At 42.8% G+C, this 13,153-nt stretch overlaps 1 protein-coding gene across 1 annotated transcript; it reads left to right on the top strand.

Annotated features, from left to right (window-relative positions):
* The first annotated feature begins 652 nt into the window (after positions 1-652).
* Positions 653-8,200, top strand: LOC125553147 (probable acyl-activating enzyme 16, chloroplastic). The gene is given in 19 exon segments (XM_048716931.1): positions 653-689; positions 692-733; positions 736-935; positions 1,128-1,242; positions 1,421-1,508; positions 2,228-2,439; positions 2,930-3,048; positions 3,324-3,473; positions 3,711-3,778; positions 4,071-4,176; positions 4,357-4,515; positions 4,643-4,696; positions 4,765-4,845; positions 5,788-5,925; positions 6,401-6,560; positions 6,813-6,892; positions 7,201-7,343; positions 7,608-7,665; positions 7,761-8,200. Coding segments are annotated over 19 exon segments (2,088 nt in total). The 5' UTR covers positions 653-667; the 3' UTR covers positions 7,854-8,200.
* The last annotated feature ends 4,953 nt before the right edge of the window (positions 8,201-13,153 follow it).

Here is a 13,153-nt window from a genome sequence, read left to right as displayed (position 1 = left end):
TCTTTATGTAGTACACGGGATCGCGGAAAAACTTGTTGCGTTGCAGGAGACAACGACGGGACGGAGCAGAGAGGAGAGCCGTTCGCCTCCGGCAACCTCCCCCAGCCAGACAAGCGCGCCACTTCTTGAGAGCTCTCTCGATGGAGGGGAGAGATGCAGCCGTGCGCGTCTCCCCGTCCCTCCCAGTCCCATGGCTCACACTGGTCCAGCGGGACCCCTCGCGATGCTCCTCCTCGCCCCCTCCGCCGCCGGCCAGACGTGGGCGCCCCGCCCAGCCGCCCCGCCGCTCCGGCGCCGCCTCCTCGCGGCGCGGCGCGGTCGCGTGTGCGTGCCCCGGTGCACCGGCGCCGCCCCTCCCCCGCGCCCCGGCGCTACGGTGAGTAGTTCACTCGCCCCGCCTCCCAGTTTTACAGAGCAGCCCCAGCCTGTCGCGTGTCCACCTTCAGAGATGGCAGTAGTATTAACAAGGTTCAGACTTCAGAGATGGCAGTAGTATAACTAGTTGTGCCTGCAATGTTTAACAACTCCGCTAAGCCTTTTGGGGAGATTCACCTCTGCCAACAGAGGAGTATAATTAATCCAAGTTGTGTCTTGTGAGATTTTACCTTCAACATGATGAGTCTGTCAGCGTTGTGACACAGGCAGAGGACAGTTTTACAGAGTAGGCATGGTTTGCGTCAAGATGATGTCTAGTTTTTTTTTTTTTTTTTGCCTGAAACTTTCATGAATCCACATTGCAGACACACAGCCCAGCTCGCAGCAAGTGCTCGCCGTTGCTTGAGAGTGCTCTGTTGTCGCCTGCTGGAAACGAACCGGCTGCGGATGAATGGAAGGCGGTTCCTGATATTTGGAGGACAGCAGCAGAAAAGTACCCTGACAGTGTAGCTCTGGTGGACCCTTACCATGATCCTCCGTCCGAGCTGACTTATAAGCAGGTACTTGTTGAACAACCACCATAAATTCTGTTGCTGCCTGATTATCTAAGGCATTTTCTTTCTCTAGAAATAGGAACACAAAGTAGGCATCGTTGGGCCATATGTGCTGTTTCTTTTGTTACTGAGTAACATACATATGCACTTCAATACTGGTTTTTTATATATTTTATCTGATGTACCTTCTTTATCCAGCTTGAACAACAAATATTGGATTTCTCTCATGGTCTGAGGGCCGTGGGTGTTGCTCCAGATGAAAAGGTAGCCCTTTTTGCTGACAACTCATGTCGGTGGCTAGTTGCAGATCAAGGTAATTTGCATTTTTATTGTTTCAAGACGTTTAACATGTATTATGATGCACATGTATTGTTCTGCGATCTTTTATGCTTATCGATATTAGCTGCTGAAGAAATGAAGAGTTCAAATCACTGGAATGTTATGATCATATATGTTCATCAGTAATCATGCCACTGACACATGCAATCCAGGGATCATGGCTACTGGTGCTATCAATGTTGTTAGAGGAACAAAATCTTCCGATGAAGAACTGTTCCAAATATACAGCCACTCAGAAAGGTGAGTATCAACTCCTTTTGAAATGTGAATTTGAAATTATTCGATTGTGCTTTTAATGGTTCATTACGCAATCTAGGAACTGTAAAAATCTAAGCCGCGCACAACATAAATGAAATTTCATCCACTTCTCTCTTTCTACCCTTGAACTGTTAAGCCAAGTGCCTGTCAGGATTCAGGACCTGACCATTAAAAGCCAACACACTATTTTGATATGCCTATTTAAATTCTTCCACTGATTTTGTTTGATAGAATTTTGAGATTAGAATTGAGCGAGGTATTGATGTTAACGGGACATGCAAATTTGAGGTGCAAGTTTGGCATGGTTTTGCCCTCTACAGTTAAAGTAAGAACTGGATGGACTACCTTTCAGATCAGACTTGTCTTAGCACGTGACAAAAAGTGCAACATCTGCATTGTAGTTTTGACATCTTTACTGGACCAAAATGTTCATAATATTCTATTATTGTTATCATCATGCGCACGCCTAGCGATGAACTTAATCTCTCAAATTATGCTTGCTTGGTTATTATTTTGCATCTAGAATGCTTTGCCTCAAACATAACCCTGTGTATATATCACATTGACTCTAGAGATCATCGATTGCTAGTTAATGGTGCTATGATGAATATCTCATGCTTATGCAGTGTAATTTTTTATAGAAATATCGGTTTTTTACTTTCATGTTATGATATGACTTTATTGTTTTTCCCCCATCACAGTATTGCACTTGTTGTGGACAGTCCTCAATTCTTTAACCGGCTTGCAGAAACTTTCATTTCAAGGATTAATGCAAGATTTATTGTGCTACTTTGGGGTGATAAATCATCCCTAAATAGTAAAGCTGTGATGGACATACCTGTTTATGACTACAATGATATCACTGAACTTGGACGAGAAAATCGCAATGCATTGTGCTACTCAAGTGAGCAAGGTATCATTTGCATGATACCATAATATGATATAAATCACAAGAAATGTTTAGCTGAGGATGTATGGAGCACGTTTCTTCTAATTTGTTGGTACTTCACTTTCTTCTGCATTTCTGACGTTGAATGTCAGATAAGTTGCTAATCATTTGCATCATGTAAGATGTCTTAGCATCCAATAATATAGGCCTCTAGATGTACCTATTACTGTTGGTTTTGCAAGCTTGTCATTTAATGGTTGGCTCAAAGTTATGTCGAAAGCTTGCCACTTAAGTTCTTTGCAGCCAACAGCAAATGGTTTCTATCTAAGCTTAATAGCTTTGGCATCTGTTGTTTTAAAGAGGAGCACACAACTTATTTTTTGTTTCTTCAGAGAATATGACACCACTAGGAATATTTCTATAGAAAATTCTTCTTTTATTTCCAACATTGTCATCTCATGGTTCCTTTTCTTCCAACTATGTCCTACTTTATTGTAACTTTTTCTTCCTTTAGGTCGGCAAGGTGTCTTCGAAGCTATTACTCCAGAAGATGTTGCGACTCTAATATATACCAGTGGAACAAGCGGCGCACCAAAAGGCGTGATGCTTACCCACCGAAATCTCTTGCATCAGGTTAAACATGCAGCAATGTTCAAATATGGACAATGAGTTTTTTACTTTTAAGTAATATACTATGCCTTGTGCAATAACCTCTATTTTGTCTCCTTATCTTGATGTAATCCTATTATATAAACATGGGTACTTTTGCTGATCAGTATCATGTTTTTCTGGATTTCCTAAAGTATCTCAAGTCTGAAGTGCCTTGATTTTTTAAACTGAAGTGCTTAGTTTTTTCAAAGTGTTCCTTCTGTATCCACATAAAGATTTATGATGTTTATGTTCTGCAGATAAATAACATGTGGGAGATTGTTCCAGCAGTACCTGGTGATAGGTTCCTAAGCATGCTTCCACCCTGGCATGCATATGAGCGTTCTGCCGAGTATTTCATCCTCACTCATGGAACTCAACAAATTTACAGTAGTGTGAAATACCTGAAGGTATGATTTTGGTACTTTTCATCACAAAATACTTCATTCTAATTTGTTTTGGCAAAAGGCCTAGTGATGTCATTAAGTTGAGACACATGTGCCCTATGCATGGAACCCAGTATCACAATGCGCTCAACATTTTGTGTACCTTGCAGTTTTCTTCTTGTTCTATTTTTATTGCATGTCTGTTGTGCAAGATGCTGAAACTGCTTATGTAATATTAACATCTTTTATTTTCTTTTATAGGCAGATTTGCAGAAGTACCAACCTCATTATGTTTTCTCTGTACCACTGGTCTATGAAACTCTGTACAGGTTAGTTTTTCTAATTATATAGTTAAACTGCTTATCTAAACTATGACGTTTCTTACAGGAATGATATTGGATAGTAGAATTACTTCAGTTCTCTAATGCTCTGAATGCAGCTCCATGTCATATTCACCTTTCGTTTGCTATCAACATCTATGTTTGATTATATCTTTTTTTGCTTGTTTGGGCTATCAGTTTTCTTAATCCATGAAATCGATATTTCTTGTCGATCACTAGTGATTAGCAACAGTTCGTAAAATCTTAGATCCATTTTGTAATGTTTCTTCACTTTGTACAGTTCGATTCAGAGGCAGATATCTTCCAGTTCTCCTGCTCGAAAAACTGTTGCCCTTGCACTTATCAAGATAAGTTTGCTATATATGGAGGCAAAGAAGATATTCGAGGTATGAACCCTGAGTTAGCATGAGTTACTTAATTCGCGTAGCTGTAAGTAAATTCGTTATATTCTCTTCCTCTAATTCTTTGATGACTGGATGTTCTCTATAAATTTGTGTCCCGTTGGATTCTGCTTTTGTAGCCTCTTTCTTTCCCCTGAGCCCAATTTCCTTTTTCTGTCTGGAAAGGGAACAGTCTTATCAAAGAATCCTGTCAAGCCATCACCCATTTCCTACATGTTCAATTGTCTATGGGCAAGAATTGTTGCTGCTCTTTTGTGGCCCTTGCATAATCTGGCAAAGATGTTAGTCTACAAGAAAATCCATTCTACAATCGGAATTTCGAAGGTACACTTATCTTGCCCATGTGCCTATTGCTATGCTATCTCGTTTGCAGTTTGAGTGTGAAATGAGCTTCCTGAACTTTAGTCTTGACTGTACTTAATAATTCTATGGTTTCTGTGATAATTTGCAGGCTGCTATAAGTGGTGGTGGAAGCCTCCCGATGCATGTGGACAAGTTTTTTGAGGTACATGATTATCAATAAATATAATTCTTATGTTAAATGATCCATTCATCAATATTGTTCTCTTTCAGGCCATTGGTATCAAAGTGCAAAATGGCTATGGTCTAACAGAGACTTCCCCTGCTGTAGCTGCTAGGCGTCCATTCTGTAATGTAAGAGGTTTCACATGAGTATATGCATTCATTGACTGATCTTCTGGCATGTTGAAAAATAATTGGTTTTGTATTTAATAGGAAGATCATATAGTGAGTTAGGTGCAGGCTTTTGGCGGGCGACCACCATGGAGGTGGATATTTTTTAAAAATTCGATAATCACATTTTGGAGTTACAAAAAATTCTGAAAAAAATTATACACATTCATATGGATGTGTTCTACATGTGTATAAAGTCTGACGATGAAATACATTATGGTGAGAGCTATACAATAAAAGACAAAATCCAGCATTTCTAGTAGTGAACAGTGTTTGTGCTGTTCATCGGTTTCAAATTGTGATTTTTTCTTTTTTGTGTAGCTCTCATTATAATGTATATCATCTTCAAAAAGTGCACGCATGTAGAATACATCCATATGAACATGTATGATTTTTTTCAGAATTTTTTGAAACTTCAAAAGTATGATTTTTGACTTAATCAAAATAATCACCTCCATGGAGGTCGCCCATCATTGGCATTTTTCGGTTAGATCTTGGGTTATTTGATGCTAATTTCTTCACAACAAAAAGCCGAAAAAGGTGGAATAATGTCATTAGTATTATTCAGATGACACATTTTTGCTCCCAGAAAGGATACCTTACTATACAAATAAACTCGGATCTGGAAGCAGACATGGCCCCTGAAATGCATAAGTTTTCGCCATTTTCTTTAAAAAGGAGCATGCAGGATTTTTAATTTCTAAGGACAAAGAAGATGATAACTCTGGTGTTGTATGTTTTGTGCTGATCTTGTGCTTCTTCCATACCTGTGCATATTTGTGTGTGATTTGAACTGATTGCAAACTTATAACCAGTTGTGTGTGAATTACCTCCCATTCGTACTCTTCCCTATTTATAGCTTATGTTATACTCAATACTAACATAAGCAGTTGATGTAACAAGGTTCTTGGCACAGTTGGCCACCCAATAAAGCATACAGAAATCAAGATTGTGGACATAGAGACCGGTGAGGTGCTCCCAGATGGTTCAAAGGGGATTGTGAAGATTAAAGGACCACCAGTAATGAAGGGATATTATAAGGTTCTATCTATTCCCTATACCAACACAAATCAACTGTCAAATATTATAGAAAGAGATCTTGTGTAAACATATTACTTGGTGCAATAAGCATATTTATTCAGCACTCAGGATCTTCATGAAACTTCGTTTCCTCAGTGACGGATATATTACACCCCAAGCCTGTTAATTCCATGAATAGAGCACAAAGTTTCAGACGTTATGATCACGCTTATAATCAACTAACGAATGTATAGGACACAAATATTGGACATTTTTATTTATCATGACATCAACGCTAGTATTGGAAAAAATAGAATTTACAAAAACCTCACAAACTGTGATATTTCTGAACCATCATTTCATAAGGTGGCGTCGATGTCTGTCAGTTAGCTAAATCTTACAATCCATATTAAGATACCATGCTCTGTACTTGTTCATTTGAGCTTCATCTTCCTTAGAAGGTTCTCATTTATCTTTTAAACTTCTGTTGTCACAGAATCCATCTGCTACAAATAATGCTTTGGATCAAGAAGGTTGGTTCAACACTGGAGATATAGGCTGGATTGCACCTCACCATGCCACAGGGCCTAGTCGAAAATGTGGAGGGATACTTGTTCTTGAAGGGCGTGCAAAGGATACGATAGTTCTCGCTACAGGTATTGCAATTAGTTTGTTGTTTTTTTGAGAACGTCACTTTGAGTATTATGTACTCAAAGTGATTTATTTACAGTCATCTCTGTGCATTGATTTATGACATTCCACTTCTTTGTATACCGGGGTGTGATGTCATACTCTCGAAAAAAAATCAATTAATTCATATGTACTTGGAGATCACATAACTCTAGTTAAATTTGGCTGCACTTGAATGTTTACTAGATCTAATTGCACTTGAATGTCCCAATTTCCAGGTGAGAATGTTGAACCTGCTGAGCTTGAGGAAATAGCAAGCAGGAGTAGCTTGATTGATCAAATAATGGTTATTGGCCAGGTAAGGAAAAGGGCATAACCTCATAAGTGCTAGCTATACGGGATGTCCTGCTATGATTAATTGATTATTATCATGGCAATTGATGCTCCTTGATGTGGTCTGTGAGAAAATAAAAGTTCTCAAGTGATAAGCAAAAATGTTGAACTGCCAGATCGTTATTTCAAACCATGTGGTGTATTTTTGTTCATGAAAAGAGTTAGTACAATACGATTATATGTAGGTATTTCGATGATGAAATAGATCAGTACCACTGGTGAAGTTCAATGATGAATTTTTGTCATGGTCTGTGTTATTTGTTTGTTGCATAGGATCGACGACGCCTTGGTGCAATTGTTGTTCCCAATAATAATGAAGCTCTAGCAGCTGCAAAAAGAAAGTCCAGCCTCGATGGGAACAATGACGAAGCCAAAGATACGGTCATGAACTTGCTATATGATGAGCTGAGAACTTGGTAAGAGTTGCCTGCCTTTTTTAATTTAACGTTTCAGATAATCTTATTTTTCTTGTGAATTCTGCCTACATATTTGAGACTTTTTAGCTAATTTGAAGATTGCAGATGTTCAATAATCAGAAGAGAATTAAATCACTCATTGAAAGTTAAAACAAAATCAGCAGTAGTGAGACACTGGTATTTAGGATTTTAATTTTAACATGCGATTTCAGTCTTGTCAGATCAATATCGCATAAGTTGAATTAATTTGTTAATAAATACCAGGATGGCGGGTTGCTCATTCCAGATTGGCCCTATTCTTGTTGTTGAAGAACCATTTACGGTAAGATTTTCTCGAACAATGCACGATAAGTTTCCGTTAGCTGATCATTGAGTAGCTATGTTATTTACTAGCTTGGTATGGTTTTCCATATTCAGATTGATAATGGTTTGATGACACCGACCATGAAGATAAGAAGGGACAGAGTGGCAGCCAAATATCAGAGTGAAATTGAAGCCTTGTACGAGTGAGATGTGGACCCTGGGTCGGCCCATAGGTCGTGCAAACAAGTCAACCGCCCCGAGGCCTGTTTGATGGAAGAACAATTTTAAGATGGTCCCAAATTGTTTTGGTCCGTTCATTTTGAGACAAGTTCATGTTTACCTTGTCAAGGTTAATAGCGTCTTTGCACTTCAATAGTTTTCATTAGTTAGCAAAACCTAAATGGTAGGGTTAATGTAGCTGGAAAGAAACATGTAGTCAACTACTGATACACTGTACATATCGATGCAAAATCAAATTATTAATGGGCTGGTATGATATGAAAACCATGTAAATGGATATTATCTCCTAATTATTCCTTTTCATTTCGTTCAAACCTGGTTGTTTGGGAGAAAATGCGAGATTAATTTTAACGAACATTTTTACAGCCATTTCTAAAGGAAACTAAATTACTTTGGATTTTTCCCACGCAAAAAATAGTACTTTGGATTTTTGTGGCAGCATTTAAAATTGTATTTGTGAACATGGTTCATTTCTATTTATATGATTTTCCCACCTACTACATGTTTTTTGTTTCATACTAACCTATATTACATGTCATTATTTAAAATTTTGAATTGCAACCAGTACCATCCTCTAGTGTTAAGAAACTGAGAAAATACTGATGTACAGTTGTACACTGGCCATTCACTTGTATGGTATGGTTGTTGACAATCACTCAATCAGTACCAATTGATGCTAACTAATGGAAACGTACTTACCAAATAATTTATTGGTTCCTTGATATCATTGCTTGCATTATAGCCAAATTTACCCTCCGTAGACCAACGGCTGAGATTAGAGCATTGTCTTACACCTAAGGAGGTAAAGAGGACTATCTTAAAAGAACTCTGGACTGAATTTTGTACTAAAAAATCGTGCAAAATAAGATTAACCTACGTGTTCCATACCTTTTCTTATGGGAAATTGGAATTTGATGTTTTCTTCTTTTATACAGTTCACATCACCAACATTTCTTAAGAATGATCTTCACAAAATAGTTGGACATTATTGATGACTTTCTATGTCCATAACAGTAAAATCAACAGGAACATAACTCAGGTTAGCAACAATGAGAACATTATTTATTCTTCTCAAAGGTTTATTTGTAGTAGAATCGGCAAGATGTAAGTTCAGTTCAGACGTAGAGACATTGGTTGTAACCCTAGAACCCATATAAAGATTATGGTATGGAGGAAACACTAGCACCAAGATAGGGTTGATGATTATATTCACAATTATTGATGCCAATCTTTATTCTTGGTTCCCATTCAACCTCTAATTTTCTAGAAATCATAATTTCTTGCTTAAGTTCCCCCCCTCTAGCATGTTGTAAAAAAACTTCTGAAATATATTATTGAGTGAATTGTGTTTATTGCACTCATTAGCATTAGGAGCTCTTGTTAATTTTGCAAACAATTTTGTCACTGCTTTGACATTTGTGCCATTTTTTTGTTTGCGAAAAAAATTGTTTTGTTTCCTAGTGTTGCGTGATGTTTTGTTGGGCCTCTTTTTTCTCATTTCAAATATGTCATAATGTTCCGTTGTGTATCAGTAAATAATAGAGCACTTGCTTTAGAGTGGATTTACTTATACTTACTGTCGGTGTCAAAACCGGCGGATCTCGGGTAGGGGGTCCCGAACTGTGCGTCTAGGCGGATGGTAACAGGAGACAAGGGACACGATGTTTTTACCCAGGTTCGTGCCCTCTCGATGGAGGTAAAACCCTACTCCTGCTTGATTAATATTGATGATATGGGTAGTACAAGAGTAGATCTACCACGAGGTCAAGGAGGCTAAACCCTAGAAGCTAGCCTATGGTATGATTGTTGTTCTTCCTACGGACTAAAACCCTCCGGTTTATATAGACACCGGAGAGGGCTAGGGTTACACAGAGTCGGTTACAATGGTAGGAGATCTACATATCCGTATCGCCAAGCTTGCCTTCCACGCCAAGGAAAGTCCCTTCCGGACACGGGACGGAGTCTTCAATCTTGTATCTTCATAGTCCAAGAGTCCGGCCGAAGGTATAGTCCGGCTATCCGGATACCCCCTAATCCAGGACTCCCTCAGTAGCCCCTGAACCAGGCTTCAATGACGACGAGTCCGGCGCGCAGATTGTCTTCGGCATTGCAAGGCGGGTTCCTCCTCCAAGTACTTCATAGAAGATTTTGAACACAAGGATAGTGTCCGGCTCTGCAAAATAAATTTCCACATATTGCCATAGAGAGAATAATATTTACACGAATCTAATCTGCTGACGTATTCCGTAGCGTGACATCACACCACGGCCAAGCTTTTATTCGAATCGTTTGGTTGTCCCACCTCAGCGCGTTTAGCGAGGCGGTTTCCTTGGCACGTCTTGTCGAAGCAGAGATCGTGTCCCCTTTATTTACGTGATTCTCATCAATACGGACGTGGGTAACCCAACCGCGCCATTGATTACGACGCTTGGGAGATAAGCGAGTTTTACCAGGCTGGTGGGGACGCATAGTCGCATCCGCCCATATAAGGGGATAAGGATCCACCTTTTTCATCCACCCCTTCTTCCTCCTTTGCTTATCCATTTCCGCGCACTCGAGCTCCAGCGCCCAAGTCCGCATTCCCCCACCTCAACCTTTCTCCAGCCATGTCCGGAGCGGGAGGCAGGTGGATGGTCTCCTCCGTCAAGGAGGGACACATAAAAAAGCTGAGGAAGGCCGGATACTTGTCTAACGACATCACGCACCAGCTTCCCGAAGCGGGGCAGCTCATCCCCACCCCCGGGCCCCATGAGAGGGTGGTGTTCTTCCCCCATTTCCTCTGCGGACTGGGCTTCCCTCTCCACCCATTTGTTCGGGGGCTCATGTTCTACTACGGCCTGGATTTCCATGATCTGGCCCCGAATTTCGTCCTCAACATCTCGGCGTTTATCGTCGTGTGCGAGGCTTTCCTCTGCATCCGCCCCCATTTCGGCCTATGGCTCAAGACTTTCAATGTCAAGCCAAAGGTGGTGCGTGGCAACTGGGCGGAGTGCGGAGGCGCCATGGTGGGCAAGATGCCCAACGTCTTATGGCTCGAGGGCTCCTTCGTGGAGACCCTAAAGGGGTGGCAATCAGGGTGGTTTTACATCACCGAGCCGCGCGACCCTGAGTGGTTCGCAGCCCCCGAATTCCGATCTGGAACCCCTACGCGGCTCACCTCCTGGAAGGAGACCGGCCTGTCGTGGGGTGAAAAGGGAGAGGTGACCGGACTGCAATCATGCATCGAAAACCTGGTGAGCAAGAAGCTCAGACTTGTTATTGTAGTCTAGGTCATGCTCGTTCGTCGGATCCTCCCGTGCCAACAACGGGCCTTCAATTTGTGGGAGTTCGACCCGGCGCAGCACCGAACTCTAAACAGGCTCTTCGACACGACGTACGAAGATGCCTGGAAGGTGCTTTTCAAGGGCGCTGAGGCTCCCGCATCCGCGACTGAAGATCACGGATTCAGCACGCAGCGCCACGCCAACGCGGTAAGCTGCTTCTACCTATTACAGGATATTTGTTTTCCATAGTTTGATTCTATGCGGGATCTAATCTCCCGTGCCTTTGACAGGCATGGTTGAAGAAGGCCGAACAGGTTAACTGTCCGGCCCCTCTGCCCGAAGGCCCAGCCGATGCTCGCTTAGCGAAGCTGCTGGTTCCGGCACCCTATGTGGTGCCGGAGAAGAAGGCCACGAAGAAGGCCACGGGGACTCGAAAGAGTGCCCGGCGCCTGGTGGTGTCGGATTCATCATCCGACGACTCCGAGACGCACTCCTCCCGTGAAGACGAGGAGGAGGAAGAAGAAGCCTCTCCCCCTCCAGCGGGGGGAGGAAAGAAAAGGAAGGCCGCCCCAACTGGGAAGGCCGAAGAGTCCAAGAAGGGGAAAACCCTTCCACCGGACTACTCCACCAACGCCGACGACGGTGGAGAGGAGTGGCCGCTCAGGGCCAAGCCCCTGGCGAAATCGTAAGTATCCGGATACCAGAGTAATTCATAGTATTCCTTTATTGCACAACCTTTCCTTATGTCGAATATAATTATGCAGTCCGCCCAAGGCCGGGCTCGACGAGTCGTCGAGCGGCTCCCTGGATTCGTCGGACGTGAATTCACTTCCGACGGCTACCTCCCCCCGCCGTACGGACGACGCCGAGGTGGCGTCCCAACAGGTTCCGCGCTAGGAGGAGGTGGTCCTGGAGGAGCCGCAAGGCAACCTCCCGGACTCCAGGAGTAAAGGGGATAGAACCCCCCAGGGCTCCAAGTCCGGTTTTGAGCCGGACACCGTGCCGGAACCTTCAATGGTTCCGGACTCTGGTAGGCAGCCTCCTTCCAAGAGGAGCAAGCCTGCTGAGTCGGTGACCTCCGTCCAACCGTAAGCACCAGACAATTTGCTGGAGGTGCTTAACGGCGCCTCCATCGACGAGGAGCACCGCACTATTATGAGTGCGGTGATCCAGAAGGTTCAGTCCGCCAAGAGCGGACTGACTGAAGCCTATGCCAGCCTTTTAATAGGCTTTGAGGTAAGTAAAGAATATGTAAAAATATTACCGCATAGACAGTAGCCCCTGATGCTCTGTTTGGCGTTCGGAAAGAAAAGCCGAATAGAGGATCTAATAAAATTCGCAGGAGTCTAACAAAAAATGAGTCAATATGCGTATGCAGGCTTTGCTGGTAACGTCCGCCGCACTGACTGCGAAGGTGGGCACACTGAAGCAGGGCCTCGAGCTGTCCGAGCAAGAGCTCGGCCTTGCCAAGCGGCAGCTCGAGGAGAAGGAAGGTAAGGGATACCTTATTGGAATATATAAAAGGTGCAATTGCAAAAAATGACAGGATTAACATGGCTATTGTAGGGGCCACGACTGAGGTGGCGACCCTTAAGCAAGCGATGTCCGAGGCCAAGAAGAGGGCGGCTGCGGAGCGCACCGAGCGGGAGAAGTATGAGGCGCAGGTTGGCGAGGTGCGGCAAGAGCTCCAGGCTCTCATGAAAAAACATGAGAGTTTGGAGCTTGACTCGAAGACGCGAGCGTCTGAGCTCGCTGCGGCGGCCATTGAAAATGCCAAGTCTGCCAAGGCTGAAGCCCAGAAGGCCCTTCAGGAGGTGGATGCGGTGAAAAAGATAGCGGCGGGTAAGGCTTTCTTTATGCAAAGCAAGCATGTGAAAGTGAATTACTTGTTACTTACCCGAATCCGGAGCTCTCCAGGAGCATTCACAGATTTGCCCCGCAGCATGTCCGATGCCGCCGCATTCTACCGAGCCGAGGAGGGCAGCTCGACGGAGAAGGTGTTCT

This window comes from Triticum urartu, chromosome 4 (genome assembly GCF_003073215.2).
Source record: "Triticum urartu cultivar G1812 chromosome 4, Tu2.1, whole genome shotgun sequence".
NCBI classification, from domain to species: Eukaryota; Viridiplantae; Streptophyta; class Magnoliopsida; order Poales; family Poaceae; genus Triticum; species Triticum urartu.
Note: the sequence above shows the minus strand (reverse complement) of the source record. Positions and strands in the feature narration are given on the sequence as shown.